Source organism: Heteronotia binoei, chromosome 6 (assembly GCF_032191835.1).
Source record: "Heteronotia binoei isolate CCM8104 ecotype False Entrance Well chromosome 6, APGP_CSIRO_Hbin_v1, whole genome shotgun sequence".
NCBI classification, from domain to species: Eukaryota; Metazoa; Chordata; class Lepidosauria; order Squamata; family Gekkonidae; genus Heteronotia; species Heteronotia binoei.
In genome coordinates, this window is record NC_083228.1 from 82,565,659 (window position 1) to 82,583,391 (window position 17,733).

A 17,733-nucleotide genomic window follows, 5' to 3' on the forward strand; every position below is an offset into this window, starting at 1 on the left:
ATACATACTTCTACTTCCCCCAATTTCAATGCAGTCCTAGGAGCAAAACAAGCTAAACAGGAAAGGCAAAATAAATGTTCCAATTGATTACAGAGGCCTTGACACCTATAGGTTTAAGTGCATAGCAGACTAAGCAGCAATCTTGTTCTACTGCATATGGCTATCACTCATGGTGGCATGTTTGTCAATACCAAAACACAGCAATTAAAAAAAAATCTAAATAGGCTGGAAGAAAGTGAAACAGAAACTATACCTTCACCTCAACCTACCTGACTTTCTTACTAGAAAACCAAGCATGAACACTTTACAAGTCTGTAACAAAAAAGGCTGAATGGAAAACAATTCTGAAGAATTTCATTGCTTTGAACTTTTAAGTAAAACCTTAAATAAGATTATGCAAACCTAAAACCCCCATCCTGATTAAGAGGGGGGAAATTCACCCCTTTCTCTCAAGTAAGTACTTATGAATTTCTCCACAGCTGCTACGGTAAAGAAAGCTCCAACAAATCAGCATTCTTTTCCACATGACCACAGCTAATTGGCACCCCTGCAGACAAAATGACCAATCACATCAGCTTCATATGAAAACCAACCCCCCACATTATAAACTGTGGAATGAGACCTGTACGCCCATTTTGAACAAACATCCTTCCATACTAGATGCCAAAACTTTTTTTCCCTCTTCATTCCATTGGGATCCCTGTATATAGAAGAAAGTTTGGTCCGATTTCCCTATCAAAGCAATACACCTCCCTCCCTTTCCCTTCCAAACAGATAAACCAACAAGGATACTGGTAAGTACATGATGCTAACAGAGCATCATTTGTATTCCTATTTCTAGTTGTATAGTTTGTTAAGACAAAAACTCACTTTTGAGCAGACTTTGAAAAGATTTTCTGTTTGGGGAATGTTTTTTTTTTTATAATTAGTAGAGCTGATTATTTCATTTGGTCTTCTCAAGCTTCCACTGTGTTCAACATCCAGAGCAAGAACACATTTTCTATACAGATATATCATTAGAAATAACCACAGCATCTTCCATATGGCTTTAATTAGCAAAAAAAAGGTATGAAGTAGTTCCTAGTTATTCAGTTCCAAAGAGACATCTCTTCAAAAATTAACTAACCTGTCAGTGGAGCCATATTTTAATGCCCACTAAAATTTAAAATTGTCTGACAAAATTGCTACATCAATCTTAAATGCAAGCATTTATGAAAACTGGTTGAAAGTGCACAGCCCTGAAACAATTATACGACTGTATACTTAACAAAAGATGTAATAGAATTTATTTTAAAGATTCCTTTTCGTTTTGTACCCTTAGCACACTTGATCTTAGCCAAAAGGATTCAAGATTTAAAAAAATTAAATCCCAGGCCCAATCTTTCATCTTCAGCAATCTTGAAAACATTATTTTTTTTACTTTAATTTCAACATAACTTAACCAATTTGAAAAATGTAAGAATTAACCAGCAAATTCTGTAGTAATATGAAGTAATTTTCATTGGATTATTGTAGTTCCTCCTGTTCTCTACTGTCAAGTAATTCTAGAGCTAGCTGAAATATCATTTTTATTCTGTTGGATACAAATGCAGTCTTGAAGACATACTGTACATTTTAAACCTAAATGATTCCTTAGCAATTCAAGTAAACTTTATAAACTTGATATTGTGAATATTCTCAAAATCTATCACACACAGATTAACTCCGAACTGTAAAGAGTTCAATGATTAAGAAGAGCCTGATTACAATTCTGCATTCACCCAACGTAATCTCATTTCCTGTAGCCAGGAGATGCAATCTGAAGAAGACAAGTGAATGGTAATAGAAATCTGAAAGAAATAATAAAGCACGGCAACATTTCATTCTTAAAGACTTTAGTAAAAATAAGCTTCAAAAGTCTGGTAAGGCATTTTTGGCATCTAATTCTGCTATATAAGTCTGCAATGCCATCACATACTTTGTGCTATGCTGGTGTATTTATGTGATGCAGCCTTTGCTTAACTGTATGGATGTTGTAACCAGTGCCTCGGTTCAGTAGCAGTGAACCTCAGGATTGATCTGTTAATCAGACTTCCTGAGCACAACTTAGAATGTCAGGATCAAGCACAACCCTCTCTCTCCATAAATTTAAATTTTCCTGCAAGCAGAACACAAAAACAAATGTCTGATCTATAGTAATTTTACCTCTTAAACATCTGCTAATTCTTTGTTCCATATTCTCATAATGGGTATATTAAACTTCAGTAAATGTGGAAGGCAATGTAACTGACCCTATTTATATTCAGCTGATATTTAGACTCAATTTATATTCAACTGATATTTAAATATTTGTATTTTAACCCTTTCCAAATTAGGCATACATAATTTAAATAGCCTGTGACTAGACAAATTATTGAGCAACATGCCTCATCTATTTTATCTCAATTATTCAAATGTATGCCAACTAAACCTACATTCTTTTTTCCTAGGCTATTACTTTCCCAGTTTAATCATGGTATCATCTCATACATCTGCTCTAGCCCTGAAAATGCAGCACTGATCTATGCTGGCTACATGTACACATATGGTCCTATAGACACTTCCTTAATTTTGGCTTTAAAGAACTGATACAGGCTCTCATACGAAACAGCACTATGACAAGAAATGTGAGCAAATGGACATGGTAGGAGAAATAGGTGGTAATGGGAAGATGCTTCCTTGGGACAACTGTTGCTCACTCCAGACAAAAGCAAGTGACATATGTATATAAAAGTTGCACATATCATTACAACTAGGAATATTTTCAGATTAGTGCAACAAGCAAAATAAATTCTACAGCCACATGTGCATGAGAAGCTGTAATTGTTACCATCTTCTACCAGTGGTGAAGACTTTTTTGTTTTGCTTGGCCTTCCATTAGTAATCCCTCCTTCCTGCCCACTGTTTTTAATGTTTTTATTTTGTGTTTTAGTTCTGGTTTTAACTGTATTAATGATTTCTGCAGCAGTCTTAATGTGATTTTATTGTGTGTTTTAATTTGTCCTCTACCTTGGCCCTTGTGCAAGCAGAAAGGCATGATATATATTTTGTAAAATAGAATAAATATTATAGTAGCTTTCCATATAACTAGGGATGTTTAAAAGTTCTCCTTAGGTTCTGAGATTATTAATTACTTGATCTTGTTGGAAGAATGGCATGAATTAGTGCTTTGCCATTCTTTGCATTTTGCTGATGTGAACATGCACCATCAGTTTTCCAGGTTTGTACCAATCTGTGTAATTAAGTCACAGTGAAAAAGGAATCTTGATTGTGACTGCTTGACAAGAGTTAATATTCCTTTTTATAAAGTTTTAATATACAAACTGAAAATTGTGGTAAACTGAGGATATGTGAATTTGAAAATTAGTGTGAGAAATTCTCCAGGAAGGCAGGTACAACAGACTACAGGGCAGAGCCCTAGTTGTGAGCTTTCTAGAAGTATCTAATTGGTCAGTACTGGAAAGGGGCCCTTGGGCAGGTCCAACAAGGCTCTTATTTTCTAAACAGAAATAATATACTCCTCCTCACATGTATAGTAGGATACATATTTCATTAGTCACTCTTTCCCAAATAATTGTGTCAGAATTTTAGCACTTCAAACGGGCTTTGGAAAAAAATGTTCATGATATATGTACTATTCTAGTCCTCCAGTGCTCAGGGGCCTTTCTGCATATCTAGGACTAGATTTTTAAAAATTTCCTATTGACTACTCCTAAGAACCATAAGTACTAAGAAATAAGGAGTGTCAGTGGATGTTCCTGTTCCAGTGCAATGTAGTACACACATGCATTTCAGTCTTCTCAACATGCAGACCTTTAAAGCAGAAGTCTATTGTTTAAACCGATTTCATTTTACTTTACTGGGAAATTTAAATCCACTGAGGCAAATACAAAAGGTTGATATGAGTTGATCTCAAAGACACTCAAATGCCTAACTGAACACGGAATTCTGCACATATATCTATGCAAGCAGCACATTGCTATTTTAGTTACGTATACTTTGCTGTAATTGACTGGTATAATGAAGTTTTAATATTAAGGTTAAGAATTATGCTAGACGTTGTACAAGAGAAGTTAGAATCAGCAACATTGAATACCACTGATGCTGTAGGCGTCACACGTAGATGTCCAAAGCTGTCATGTGGAATGAAAGGACTATAAATCCCTACTATATCCCTGATCAACCCAACCCCTTTTGGTCAAGAACATAATCTCACAATTCAAGTTTAGCACAACTTGATCACTCTGGGCACTGTAGCTGTGGTGCACTGAAATGAATACATACTACATATAACAAAACCTGGCACACTTAGCATCTTAGGACAGCTCATTTTCTAAACAGATCTTTGCCAGCTATCAGATTCATTTTCCCTTAGTCTGACTCTTTTCAAAGATAAATCCTCCTTTGAAAAACCCAGTAACACTTATGCTTTTTAAAAACAGATGATTTCAAAATATAACAATAAATTTGTCACCTTGTAAGCAGATAAAATGCCTTAAATTCATTCTAGATCATTAAAACTATAGAGGAAGCCACTACTGCCCCTACAAGTGATGCCTTACTGGCATTAACTGGATAATTAGTTTTAATAGGTGATGCAATTTATGGGAGGGTGACAGCTCTTAACAACAAACAATGAAGAAAATTCGCTTGAGAACTCACACATTTTCCAGATACTACACTCTTGTTTAGGAAGGAGCCATTTTCTTCTCATGCAACTTACGTAACAGAATATATAGGTAAATATCCTGTTTTTCCAAATGGAAGCAGGCTTCCCTTTAAATAAGGGTGGATTTATTATTCTGGAATTAAATGAAGGCCATCTATATCTCACCTAAACCTGTTCTTCACAGAACAAGTAAAGTGTAGGAACTGCACTTCAAATCTGCCTCTGTTATGAACTCATACTTAGCCCTGCAATATGGAGATAATCATTCTGACCTAGTTACAGGGCTTTTGTAAGGGTGACTGAGAAAGTGTGAAACCCTTCAGAAAACTCTAAAGTGCCATAGAACTATGAAGTATTGCTATTAATAGTCTTATTTGGTCCCATCAGCTTTATCCATTGGCCCTGGTCTTAGTAACCAATGCTCCCAACTACAGGACATAAAATTTTAAACAGTACAACTTCCGATCTACAGGACTTCAGCAAGACCTAAACTATATAACTGTGGCACAGAATGATGAATGAACCCCAAAACTGAAATGGTTTTTGAAAGTACGTTGGTTCTAGGTATAAAGGCTTGGGAACAGTAGGTTGTGAAGTAGTGAACACTAACCAAGTGAAAATATGTTGTGGGAGATAATCATCATAGCAATTAAAGATGAGCTGTACATTAAATACTGTTTTTTCCAGGTATCTTGGTATGGCACACAGAAATTATCTTTGTAACAATAGTAACAATATGGGGAAAAGACAAGTTTAAATGCAGAGGACAGTATTCTGCAGATATAAGAATACAATCATTTTCATGATCATAATTGCATCTCTAGTAAACCTGTACCAGGCTACTGATAACAGGTTCTAGAAAACAATCTTGGAACTAGCTGGCTAATAATAGAGAGCTGATTGCAGACAAGTTTGCCATTCATATTTCAAATCAATGAGAAAACTGCCAAAGGTTTTAATGGCTGTAGGAAAAACCAAGCTCAAAACTTCCAGAGTATCAGAAAGTACACCAATGCTTAACCTTACCTAAACTTTTTCTAAAAGAGAAAGACTGATGAGTGTATATTTTAACCACCATGAAACCATGGCAAAACAGAACACAAAAAAATAAAATCAGATGATCTACACAAAAGAGACTATAACATATTAAAATACAGACATCTCTCTCTCTATATAAGGCAAGCCATGTTGCCAACAACTCATTTCACCTTCCGCTGGCTGAGCTGTATGTCGCTCAATTTCAACAGAGAGCAATACCACCCTCCAGCCCCAGGACAGATGAAGATTGGGCCATTGGGGAAGCTGCCTTCACCTACAACTCACTTTTCCCTCATGTCCATTGCTAGGCAATCATAGTATTTCAAGCTTGGTTCTGTCAGTAAAATGTGGGGGTAGAAGGTCCTTTCCAAGCCTATTTTGGCCTTTGAGGGAGACATCATCAGGGTCAGTCCTGACTAAGGTTGTCAGCTCCAGTTTGGAGGAAAATTCCTGGAGATTTTGTGGTGGAGTCTATGGAAGCCAGAGTTTGGGAGGGCAGAGGTCTTAGCTGAATAGTATGTCACAGAGTTCACCCCCCAGAGCAGTTATTTTCTCCAGGACGAGAGAGATCAGTTGCCTGGAGTTGTTGTGATACCAGGAGATCTTCAGGCTTCACCTGGAGGTTGGCTACCCTAGGCTTGGCAGCACCCTCTGGATGACTCAATGCCACCTGACTGGCATGACTTAGGTTTCACTGCTTATTACTGTTCAGCAGCAGTTCCCCTATGACAGCTGGTGTGGTGTAGCAGTTAGCATTTCAGAGTAGGGCCTGCCAGACCCAGGTTCTTGCTGTGGAAGCTGAGTGAGTGATTTTGGACCAGTTGCAGACTTTCAGCCTAACCTACCTCACAAGATTGTTGTGCAGACCAAAAGGAGGAGAGGAGAATGCTGTAAAAGCTGCTTTGGTCCCATCCATGGAGAAAGACTACTTTTCCTAGGTAAAAACTGCAGGGAGTGGGGAGGAGATAGAAAGCTGAAATCAGAGGGGAAGATAAAGGCATGATGATGGTTGACTGGGAGGGAGATAGGGTTACCAACTTCAGGTTGGAAAATTCCTGGAGATTTGAGGGGTAGAGTCTGAAGAGGCTGGGATTTGAGGAGGGGTGGGACCTCAGACAGGTACAATGACTCCACCCTCCAAACAGCCATTTCCTCCTGGGGAACTATTGCTGCCAATCTCCAGGTGAGGGCTGGAGATCACTCAGAGTGATAACTGCTCTCCATACGGCAGAGATCAGTTCCCCTGAAAAAAAATGGCTGCTTTGCAGAGTGGACTCTGTTTCATTATACCCTGCTGAGGTTGCTTCCCTCCTGCTTTGATCCCCACTGTGGAGAAAGATTGTGCTTTTCCTAGGCAGAGGCTGCAGGGAGGGGGGAGGATATGGAAAGCTGAAGTCAGATCACTTCCCATACTGAAAATAGCTGCCCTGAGGCACATACTCTATAGTATGCCATAACACAACTATGCCAAGCCAAAAAAGGCAGGTCACGTCACAAGCCCACACTGATACTATACAGCACAAGGCCAAATACAATAAGAAAAGGAGGCAATAATGCACTGCAAGCAAAACGAATGCTGATCTTCAGCCTCTATGTGACTGTTGTCGTGCTATGACGTCACAGCAAATTGGCGCTGAGTGCCCAAGGCGGGGCACTCACCCAGAGCCTCCTTCTAGAACCCATTGTATATATTCTCACAACAGGCCTTATTTCTAGTTTTTAAATAAATTATTACACGTGCATGTGAGGGGAGGGGATGAAGAGATGGACAGGAAAAGAACAGCAACTTTTTCTTTAGAGTATGCACTGCCAAATGATTACTAGGAAAATGTGATCTCCTGCGGACAGAACTGTTACCTTTGTGCAAGATCCTATGTTGTGTATCTACTGTACAAAAGCACTGTTGCTCATCAAAGCCCATAATCTGAATATAATTTCAATTTTACCATGAGTTATTAAGGCCATCAGGACATGGTACCCTACAGCAATATAATGTATCAGCAGAACCATTTTATATACCAAAAGTTCTTTATTAAGCCAATTTCTGGTAGAGACACACTATGACTGGATTTTTTGGCTTTTGTTATGGTTGCTACTATTGTTATGATTGTTACATTTGAGCATTCTTGAGCTGTAACAGAAGCAGCAGCTCATAAAAAGGGGCCTGATTTTTAGAGGTTCTAGAAATCTCCCACAGGAACCAAAACAGTTTTGAAAACCAGTCAGTATAACTAGAAACTAAATATGAGTAACAGAGCCCAACAGATGCTTCCTTCACGCCATATTTCTCATTGGCATATTTGATTTAGAGTTGGAATTCTTTCCTCAGGGTTTCCTCTCAGTTTATACAATTGCATAATATTTTCCGTATTATTCTCTATCCCCTTTTTAATGCAGCTTTACATCAGCAGTGGCCTGAGTATGTTCAGCAGAAGAGGCTATATCCCAGGTACCACAATTCTAGATGATAAAAATATCACAGCTATTAGTAGAACAAAATAGGAGTCAAGTTGCACCTTTAAGACCAATTTAGTTTTATTCAGAACGTAAGCTTTCATGTACTCTCTACACACACTTCATCAGACGAAGAATCTGGTACAGTGAGCAAAGCCACATGTAGCTGGTAGTCAGTGGCTCAGAATGCAAACTGGTACAAATTTAAGAACCAATGACAGTATAGTAAAATTACCTGGTTTAGAATGCAAAATGATAAAGTCTTTAGATGGTCCCCCAAAGTTCCATGCAATAAAAGTGATGCAATGGTCTTAAGACCCTGAAGAAATTATATTTATAATAACTTTAAAAGACTTAAGACTAGCAACACTATTATCTTGTTTATATATTAAACTATCTATCTGCTATTTTTAATAAAATGAACTAAACCTTGAATTTAAGAAATCTAATACTCCTTAACTATTTCAGAACTATAATATCAAACCCTTAAGAAAATATGAAAGTTAGAATATGAAAGATTAGCTTACATTGCTAAATTATATAGAAATCTGGAAAAAATTGATGTTTAATGTTTTTTAGATGATCGTTACAATGCTATGAAAGCAGTGGCAAACCTGGCTCTCTAAAGTTAATTTTCTCAGAACGGCATGTTTTAAGACTCCTTCGGCTAGCTGCGGGTGGCATCTGGTCTACTGCCAATGTGTCAGACTCTCTGATCATCATCTGAGCTTCAAATAAACAAGCATCCAACAGTTTTTTATTTTCATTTTCAGAAGATGAGGACGGAAGTGATAGAAGGCAATAACACCAAACCTAGTGCTCCTCTCCTGGCCCAACGATACCCAAGAATGGTCACGAAAGATGGGCACAGCACTCTCCACATGGAGGGTGCTCACGGGAAACGCCTTGCATACCTGAAAGATGCTTGGGGAATCTTAATGGACATGCGCTGGAGATGGATGATGCTAGTATTTTCTGCTTCTTTTGTCCTCCACTGGCTAGTCTTTGCCGTTCTCTGGTACCTACTAGCAGAGATGAATGGGGATCTGGAAATCGATCACGATTCCCCACCCGAAAACCACACTATTTGTGTAAAGTATATCACCAGCTTTACAGCTGCATTTTCATTCTCATTGGAGACACAGCTCACTATTGGTTATGGTACAATGTTCCCAAGTGGAGACTGCCCAAGTGCAATTGCTCTACTGGCTATACAAATGGTACTGGGACTTATGCTGGAGGCTTTCATCACAGGTAATTAGCTCTTATTTCACTATTAAATACTTCATGAGGTATGAGTCAAATAAAGATGCTTTTAAGGCAATGGAGGGGGGCAAAGCAGAGGATATAGCTATGCTACTGTGCATTCTTAAAAATACAAAATTCCTTTCTGAATAGCTTGACAAGATTTTACAGTGTGAGTAAGAGTACAACAGTGAAGAGACGGGAACTAAAAATTAATTGTGTACTACTGCTTGGGTCATGTGTAATTATTCCAACTGTTCAGTTCTTTAAACTTCCAAATAAAATAAGTGTTTTAATTTGAACATTCTTTCCTACATTACTCTGCTGTGTGAGAACAGTCAGTAGTGTTATCTTTTATATAGATTTCAACAGATCTGCCCAGATACAAATGTGTGGCTTAAAATGAAAAGTATACCCTAAGTAGGTTTGCCCAGAAAATAAGCCCTACTTAGTTCAATGGGACTAAGTAACTATATTTAGTACTGCAGCATAAGATATTTTATTGACAAAGAGTGTCATTAAATATTAGAGGGGTTTAAAAGTCTATTTTATTTAAAGCCATTTTAAAAGGGCTAATAATACTGAAAAATTCAGGTTATTTCATATCACTAGAAGCTTAATAATCAATGTAATATAATTAAAATGAGATTTATTACAAACTCTACCAACCAGATATGATATAACAAAGTATGAATACAAAACTCTAAACCACAAATCAGATGCTGGCTCTTATTCTTCTCTGTAGTAAAGTTAACCAAGATGGTGGCAAATACATTGGTGAATATTTTAATCAACATCTGATTTTTTTAAAAAAAGTTGCCCAGCAACAGTATTTTTATGGTTCAAATAATCACTGTGGCAGATCTATATAATTCTGGTATTACTATTAAATATAATGTAAATATTAATGCTAATATTAACATGAATCAAATACAGAATCAAATACACCTTCCTAATGGTAATTAGTTTCTGTCTACTCTACACCATGAAACTATGCTTAACTGCATGATCAGTATTTCAATTCTGTTTTTATTTAGGTGCATTTGTAGCAAAAATTGCCCGGCCAAAGAACCGAGCTCTGTCTATCCGGTTCACTTACTCTGCAGTAGTGACACACAGAGAAGGAAAGCCATACCTAATGTTCCAAGTGGCTAATACTCGCCCAAGTCCACTCACCAGTGTTCGGATTTCTGCAGTGCTTTATGAAGAACGTGAAAATGGTCAATTGTATCAAACAAGTGTGGATTTTCATCTGGACAGCATTACTTCTGAAGAATGTCCATTCTTCATTTTTCCCTTAACCTATTACCACTCCATAACTCCATCTAGCCCCCTAGCCATTCTCCTACAAAGGGAGGCTCATCGTCATTTTGAGCTAGTAGTCTTCCTTTCAGCCACACAGGAGGGCACAGGAGAAACGTGTCAAAGGAGGACATCCTACCTACCATCTGAGATCATGTTACATCACCACTTTGCCTCCATGTTAGCTCGAGGCTCCAAAGGGGAATATCAAATCAAGATGGAGAATTTTGATAAGACAGTTCCAGAACTTCCAACTGCAGACTCCAAAAGTTCCAAGAGGACTGATATGGAGATCCGCATCAATGGACAGCATATTGATAACTTTCAGATGTGTGAGACTCGTCTGACAGAATAGACTTCAAAAGTGGTATTATTCTTTTTCATTGGACTAGAGTATCATGTGTCAATATTTTCTTTTTCCTCCCCATTTCCTTATATTCTTTCCCCCGACCCTCAATAACTTTGACTTCAGAAAAATGTGCAAAATAAAAAGCATAGTGTGTTCATAGTGATGAGCCACTGGATTAACTGCACAAAAACAGTCAGGGACAAGCAGCACTACAAAAATTCTGTGAAAACAGAGTGCTACCTGCTGAATTCAGTAGACTATGATTGAAACTGCACTGACCCTGAAACAAGAGATTTTAAGACTCACAGTCTGGCAACAATCTGAAGTACAGGAAAGTAAAATCTGTAGCAAAATGGACAAAACTTTAGTAAACTATCTCAGCTGAAAAGAATTTTCATCTGGAAAGCTCAAGAGCCCTCAGATTCTTTGAATTAGTTATTTCTTGCTATAATGGTTACAAGAGAATATGCTGATGTCTAAACATGCCATGAAGAATGTTGCTAGTATTTTCTGTGGCAATGAAATTGCAAGCCTGCTGTGCTTGTTTATTAAGAAAAATCACAAGCATTTGCTGAAGCATTTGTTCCAGCAGCTAGGAACAAGTTCAACATCCGTAGGCATTTCTGTGTTGAAAGTGAATGACAAGACCCTAATATGTATTAGACTCTTAATACTCTGAACCTGAACTCTTTTCACAATTATAAACAAGCAATATATTTAGAAGAGAGAAACTGATTTGTAATTGTCTTGTGAAAGACAATCAACGCCTCTTGTATCAGCTATGATACAAGTCTAAACTTGCAGTCCTGATATCAGAAGGACACACTACTGAGCAGATACTCAGTTCAAACAATACAGAGATAAACTGGTGACTCTAAAATAATTATACAAACATGAAGCTTACTATGAGGCTTTGAACTCAAGGTTCTGTGCCAGGTTTGTTTCATATTACTAGAACCATTTATCAGAACTAATGCTATTTTTTGAAAATGAACACTGTTTTTGAATAGTCAAAGAAACACTCTTATGGATTCGTCAGATTTTTTTCAGCTACACAGAGAGATCAATAATTACTCTCTATTCAAAACTACCCAGTATCATCAACATCATTAAATATTTTCATGTGGAAGGACAATTAAAAGGCTCCTGTCATAAAACATAAGTATCAATATCTTTACTTTGAAATGGCCATTTAGTTAATTACTTGTAATTATGAAGAGCCTTACCTTTAGCTCTTGAACATGGATAAACATATTTATATGTATATACTAGTGTTGATGTCTTGTTATCAAACCATATCATGAAAGTATTTTCTAAGAATCTGTGTTTCTCTTTACCAAACCTAATGAATGGTTTTGTGGCTGAAGGTAAAGATTTAGAAGTCATGGTCAATTGTCAACATGGGGCGGGGGGGGGGGAACCTCTGGAAAACTAGCTCGTCATAATGGTGCAGGCTCTGTCAGCTTCCATCTGCTAAAAGATCTTACGGTAACTGAAAAAATAATTTTCAATTAATGCTACTAATGCTGATGTTCCATGCAAGCACCTGCTATTGTAGTCAGCATATACTCTGAAGGGAGGAAGTGCATTCTGCAATTGAGCATAAGAGAGGAAGCAGTCATGACATCCTTAGATTAGAAGTGATTTATATCTGGAACTGCAGCAGTAGATCCTCATGTTCTCTTACAGGGTTTTCAACATATTATTTATTCCCTTGTCTGTGTTGAGGCTTTACTCTTTCATTCAGTGAACTGTAATAATGGTTTAGCCCAATGCTGAGATGGTGTAGCAATAGCAATCACCATTTTGGATTAATACACATTAAATTGTATTTATGCTCACTATATTCTTTGTTCATCATGTTCACTTTAAAGATTTCTCTCCCCTTTACAACTTTATTAGTCACATAAAAAAACAACATTTTTTAATCTGTGTGCAGTTTTAACCCTTTTATGCCCTAGCTTAACCAAAATTGCAACCCAACCATCCGCCTACCCACCAAAATTTAAACAAGTATTTGAGAAGAGCCCACAGCCTAATATATTCAGTGTGTACAATAAAACTGCTGCAGAATTCTATTCAAGAAGTAAACATTCCAGTCATAATATGAACTACTTTCATACTTTTCTACATGTGTAGAGGGGTCATTCTGTTTGTCTTATCAAACTAATATATCTAATTTCTGATTAAGATACCAATTTACAAATTCAAATTGTTCTTGTGAACCAATAGTAGTTATTTGACACTATCTGCATATATTTAAGCACAATGCATGTTACAAGGTATAAAGAAGGATTAGGCAATTTCCAGTGCAGTTACTCTAGGCAAGTCCCACGGAAATCAGTGGACTCAGAGCAGAGTAACTCAGCATAGGATTGCAATACTGCTGATTGAGGCCTACACGGAAAATATCCTAACACTCTAAGATCTGCAGCTAACTTGCATTTAAAAGGCAACGCAGAATCTTCTAGCACTTTAAAAACTAACTACTTTATCACTGAATAAGCTTAAGTGTGCCAGAGTGCTAGTTCCACAAGACACTGCAGCAGTTATCAGTGCTACTTCTCTGGAATGGATCATATAAAAAAGTCTGAGCATCTGAGCTGTACCTGTAATTAACATTAACTTGACTACATTCAGTTCGCTGTCCCTTCCTCAAACAATATTTGTTCATTCTCCCTTGGACACAATCGACTGTAAATTAAACACAGTACTATCCTACTGATTTCAATACAAACGGAGTTAAGAATATGAATAAATAACTCCCAATGACAACTGGAAACCCTTCCATCATTTTGCCCTACCTCCAGAGAATTCTTGGTAAACACTACAGTTATCACCATATATGTATTCAATTAATAACTGTTTCCTAGGGAACAAGAATTAAAAATTGTGTATCTTCTATTGTATAGCAGATAGATTGTTGAATAAGTATCTCCAAATACTTCCTTAGCCTCAAATCTCACTGATTTATGCTTTGGGTGCTGACATTTTGCATCCTGATTTACCCTACAGGAATTTTGTTAAGAAAAATTAGTAATATCCTTTAGAGTTTAAACAATGAAAAGTGTTATAAAAATTAAACTTCCAAATATTAATACAGTATACAACAAACATTACTAAGCTTAATAAACACTCTTGAAGGAACCAGATGAATTAAAGCTATGGAAGACCAAAACCAACAGATTTAGAAGCATGCCTTTAATGCTACCTTACTAGACTAAGTCATAAGAACTAAAATAGAACAGCAAAACCAAATAACTTAGATGCTTTAAAGGGGATTCAAAGGGCATTAAAAACAGATGAAGATTTATACAATTTTCAGACACGGATCACCATAGAAATCTGGCATTGTTACAAAATGCAGGGTTTAGATATCTAAAAAAAATCTCCTTATGCAGAGGAGGGCAAATTGCATCAGGCTCTCAAATCCTCCTGACTTTTTGCAGAAGTGGGTGCTCAGCTACTGCTGGCGCTATTAAAATCTGTCTCAGAAGAGTCTATGGATCAGATCTCTCTTCTACCTATCAGCAAAGGAACTGTTCACCAAAAAACCTGAGCAACTTTCAAAAGCACACTACAATGCTAGGAGGAAAGAACCCTGCAGTCTCTGTAAAGGGCACAATGGAGAGCTTTCTTCCAAATACCTTTTATTAGTTTGAGCAATAAAAAAACCTAGAAAACGTATGATGCACATGCTGTCTATCTGCAAATCTGCACTCTTCTGAACTACCATTTGGTACACAATTCAATTCAAACCAACAAGTTACAAATTTAACGTAGTTTGGGCAATCGTAGTCTGTACTTCACCATTCTGCTAAGTGAGGAAACTTCCACCAGCAGAAGAGGGTCTTCATGACAGATTAATTGAGAAGAGTGGTAGGATACAATTCACTATGTATTTGGGTGGGAACCTTTATAGTAATAATAATGCAACTTTCAACCTCAAGATTAAACATTAAATACTTAACACAAGTTGTCTTCAGAAACTCAGTGCAAGACTTCAACTTGGATAAACTTAAAACCTACTTCCCCCTTATTTTCTTCGGACCAGGCTGTATTCTATTACCCTAAAAGCACTGTAAACTACATACCAAAATTGGTTCTATATTCTAGATAGATACATGAATCTCATATTATTGATAAATTAAGATATAGAGTAACACATCTAAACTGCAATTTTTCAAAAAATACATTTACATACCTGGCTCTTTTCGCCCTGGTTTTTCAAATCTTCTGTCCCCTCTGAAAATTCAAAAAACGATTTTACATAAGCATTCAATAACCCTTGAATTTAAAAAAAAATCAAAGTTTAGAAGAAAAGTTATTTCAGTGATACAGGAATTATATGCTGAAATGAATTTTAAGTTTTTAATTGCATTACTTTTGACAGACATAAATTTTAGATGAACTTCAGATTTAAAAAAGATGAAGTTGTTAAATCACCAATTTAAACTATCAATTTGACCATATAGTCCAGTATTAGTTACATTTCACAAACCCAGGGATTTTTTTGTAGCAGAAACTCCTTTGCATATTAGGACACAAAGCCCTGATGTAGCCAATCCTCCAAGAGTTTACAGGGCTCTTATTCCAGGGCCTACTGTAAACTCTTGGAGGATTGGCTACATCAGGGCTATGTGTCCTAATATGCAAAGGAGTTCCTGATACAAAAACAGCCCTGCACAAGTCCTTAATTTTAACCATTATTCCTTGAGTTTTGCAAAGTGCAGTGGGAAGAACAATCCATATTCTTTCAGTTTTTAATCTGATGTTTTCTGCTATATACCATGTTTGTACCTTTCTGACTTTTTAATCCAATCAGATTTTTAAAATAAGTTACTTCTGAAATAACAAAGTTACTTACAAAATATAAATATTGTGAAAATTCCTATTCATTGACTGATGTTTGCCTTCAGCAAAAATATAAACAATGTTTTCTCCGTCAGCATTTCAGAAGAGGTGTAATCTAATCTTGTATCCATTGTACTATCTGGATTAATTTATTTCAACTGGATGGAATACAAAGAACCAAACAGGCTCAAAATGAGAGGCTTGTGTCTGTCCTTTTTACTTTGAATCGTTGGCCCACATGTCAAACCCTCAACTACTTTAGAAATTCCCCTCAAACTTAAAAGCAGTTTTCCATGTACTGCAGGCACTTGCTGTTCAAGTAGAACAAGTCTGAAGGCATGACGTAACCATTAGGCCTCCTGGAGGTCACAGAACTTGTTCCATAGTTCTTTCTAGGAGCATTCATAACAGAAATCCTGAGTAAAAAAATATACATGAAAATCACTGTTTTGGGTCATTGCCTCTGGTTCTCAGAATGGTATTAGGAAACTGGAATTCTTAATTAAATGAAACTACCCTTCCCCAAAACATGCAGTTTCAGGCTTGGAGCAGAAATGAGCTACTTTTTGAGGGCCCGATAAAACAGAGCCACTTTACAGCACATGGCTGAGATTTGAGGGGGTCTGCAGAGGGCCGCATTAAAATGAACTGTGTCCGCAGTGTTTGTGTGCACAGAAATACGCTACTTTATTGGGGCCCAGGAAAACAGAGCTACTTTGCTACCTGTGGCTACGATTTGGGGGATCTGGAGAGGAGAGGGAGGACCACATTCTGTGCAGTTTTCGTGGTGTTATGAGCCATGACTGCTGCGTGGGACATCCTTGAATTGGCTGTACATTAAAAAGAATGGTATCTGCACTGTGCAGAAAATGGTCCTGAAAATCTAGAACATGAAAACACAACACAGATTTTTTTTAATCTGAACCAGTAACGCCCTACTCAAAATGAAGCAATCACAGTAAAATTTTCCCTCCCAAAGCCTAGTACTAAAACTGTAACAAAATGTTTACTGGAATACACCATAGTGCTTATTGACTTTAATCTCTTCTCAAATCATTTATCTATAAAATAGCACAAATGTATATACAATAGTTATTCATTTTCTTTCTGATTATAGGCTTGTACTAATTAATGATTTCATGAAACCAACTTCATGTCCTTCCAATATTTCCCGTGGGACAACATTTTGCTAAACTAGTATTTTAATTAATACCATCCAATTTTTCATTTCATTTTCAGTTACTCATTTATTCAACAGTGCTTACAGCAAAATCTGTACCCTATTGTTGATTCAGAGCCTCACAATTTTCAAAATGGTAAGAGTTTTAGGGCCATTTCACACACTGTATATGGAAAAACTCCTCCCCTCACCCAAACTGAAGCCCATCTCAACTCCTTGACATCTGTATTGGCATTCTAAACGTGTCACATTCAACGTTGTCATTTACAGGTATACACATAAAAATAAAATGTACAATGAGTCCCCCTACAAGTGTGAACTCGACAAGGAGAGCCAGAATTGTACCAATAAACCTAATTACCCAAGTTCCCAAAAAGATATAAACCACTTTAAATTTAGACATTTTTTTAAATTACCTTTCCTCCCAACTCTGTGATCTGTGCATTTCTCTGCCCCCTCCACGGCCAAAACCACCCTCAACTTCATCAAAACTTCTTTGGTAGAAACCACTTTCTCCTCGGCCTCTGCCTGAAAAGATAAAATGATGTTGGAAAAAATTAAATATATAATTAATACAACAAAATGTATAATAATGAATTACAACATCTTAAGAACCACATAAGG

General features: G+C 36.9%; 2 protein-coding genes across 5 annotated transcripts in view; one reads left to right on the forward strand and one right to left on the reverse strand.

The window, feature by feature from the left end:
- Window positions 1–17,733, reverse strand: part of GIGYF2 (GRB10 interacting GYF protein 2) — a 108,513-nt gene that overhangs the window by 59,938 nt on the left and 30,842 nt on the right. For both annotated transcript variants that reach the window (XM_060241949.1, XM_060241950.1), the window contains exons 6-7: window positions 17,526–17,637; window positions 15,280–15,320 (exon numbers count right to left, since the gene is read on the reverse strand). In XM_060241949.1, the coding sequence (XP_060097932.1) occupies window positions 15,280–15,320; window positions 17,526–17,637 (153 nt within the window). The remainder of the gene's footprint in view (window positions 1–15,279; window positions 15,321–17,525; window positions 17,638–17,733) is intronic.
- On the forward strand, window positions 618–12,157 carry KCNJ13 (potassium inwardly rectifying channel subfamily J member 13). 3 transcript variants are annotated; one of them, XM_060241951.1, is made up of 4 exons: window positions 618–794; window positions 8,123–8,174; window positions 8,953–9,433; window positions 10,462–12,157. In XM_060241951.1, exons 3-4 carry the CDS (start codon window positions 8,956–8,958, stop codon window positions 11,079–11,081), a joined length of 1,098 nt encoding a protein of 365 aa, XP_060097934.1. In that variant the 5' UTR covers window positions 618–794; window positions 8,123–8,174; window positions 8,953–8,955; the 3' UTR covers window positions 11,082–12,157. The 3 variants fall into 3 exon arrangements, with proteins under 3 accessions (XP_060097934.1, XP_060097935.1, XP_060097936.1); XM_060241952.1 differs by lacking the exon at window positions 8,123–8,174 and having other exon boundaries at window positions 619–794; XM_060241953.1 differs by lacking the exons at window positions 618–794; window positions 8,123–8,174 and having other exon boundaries at window positions 8,764–9,433.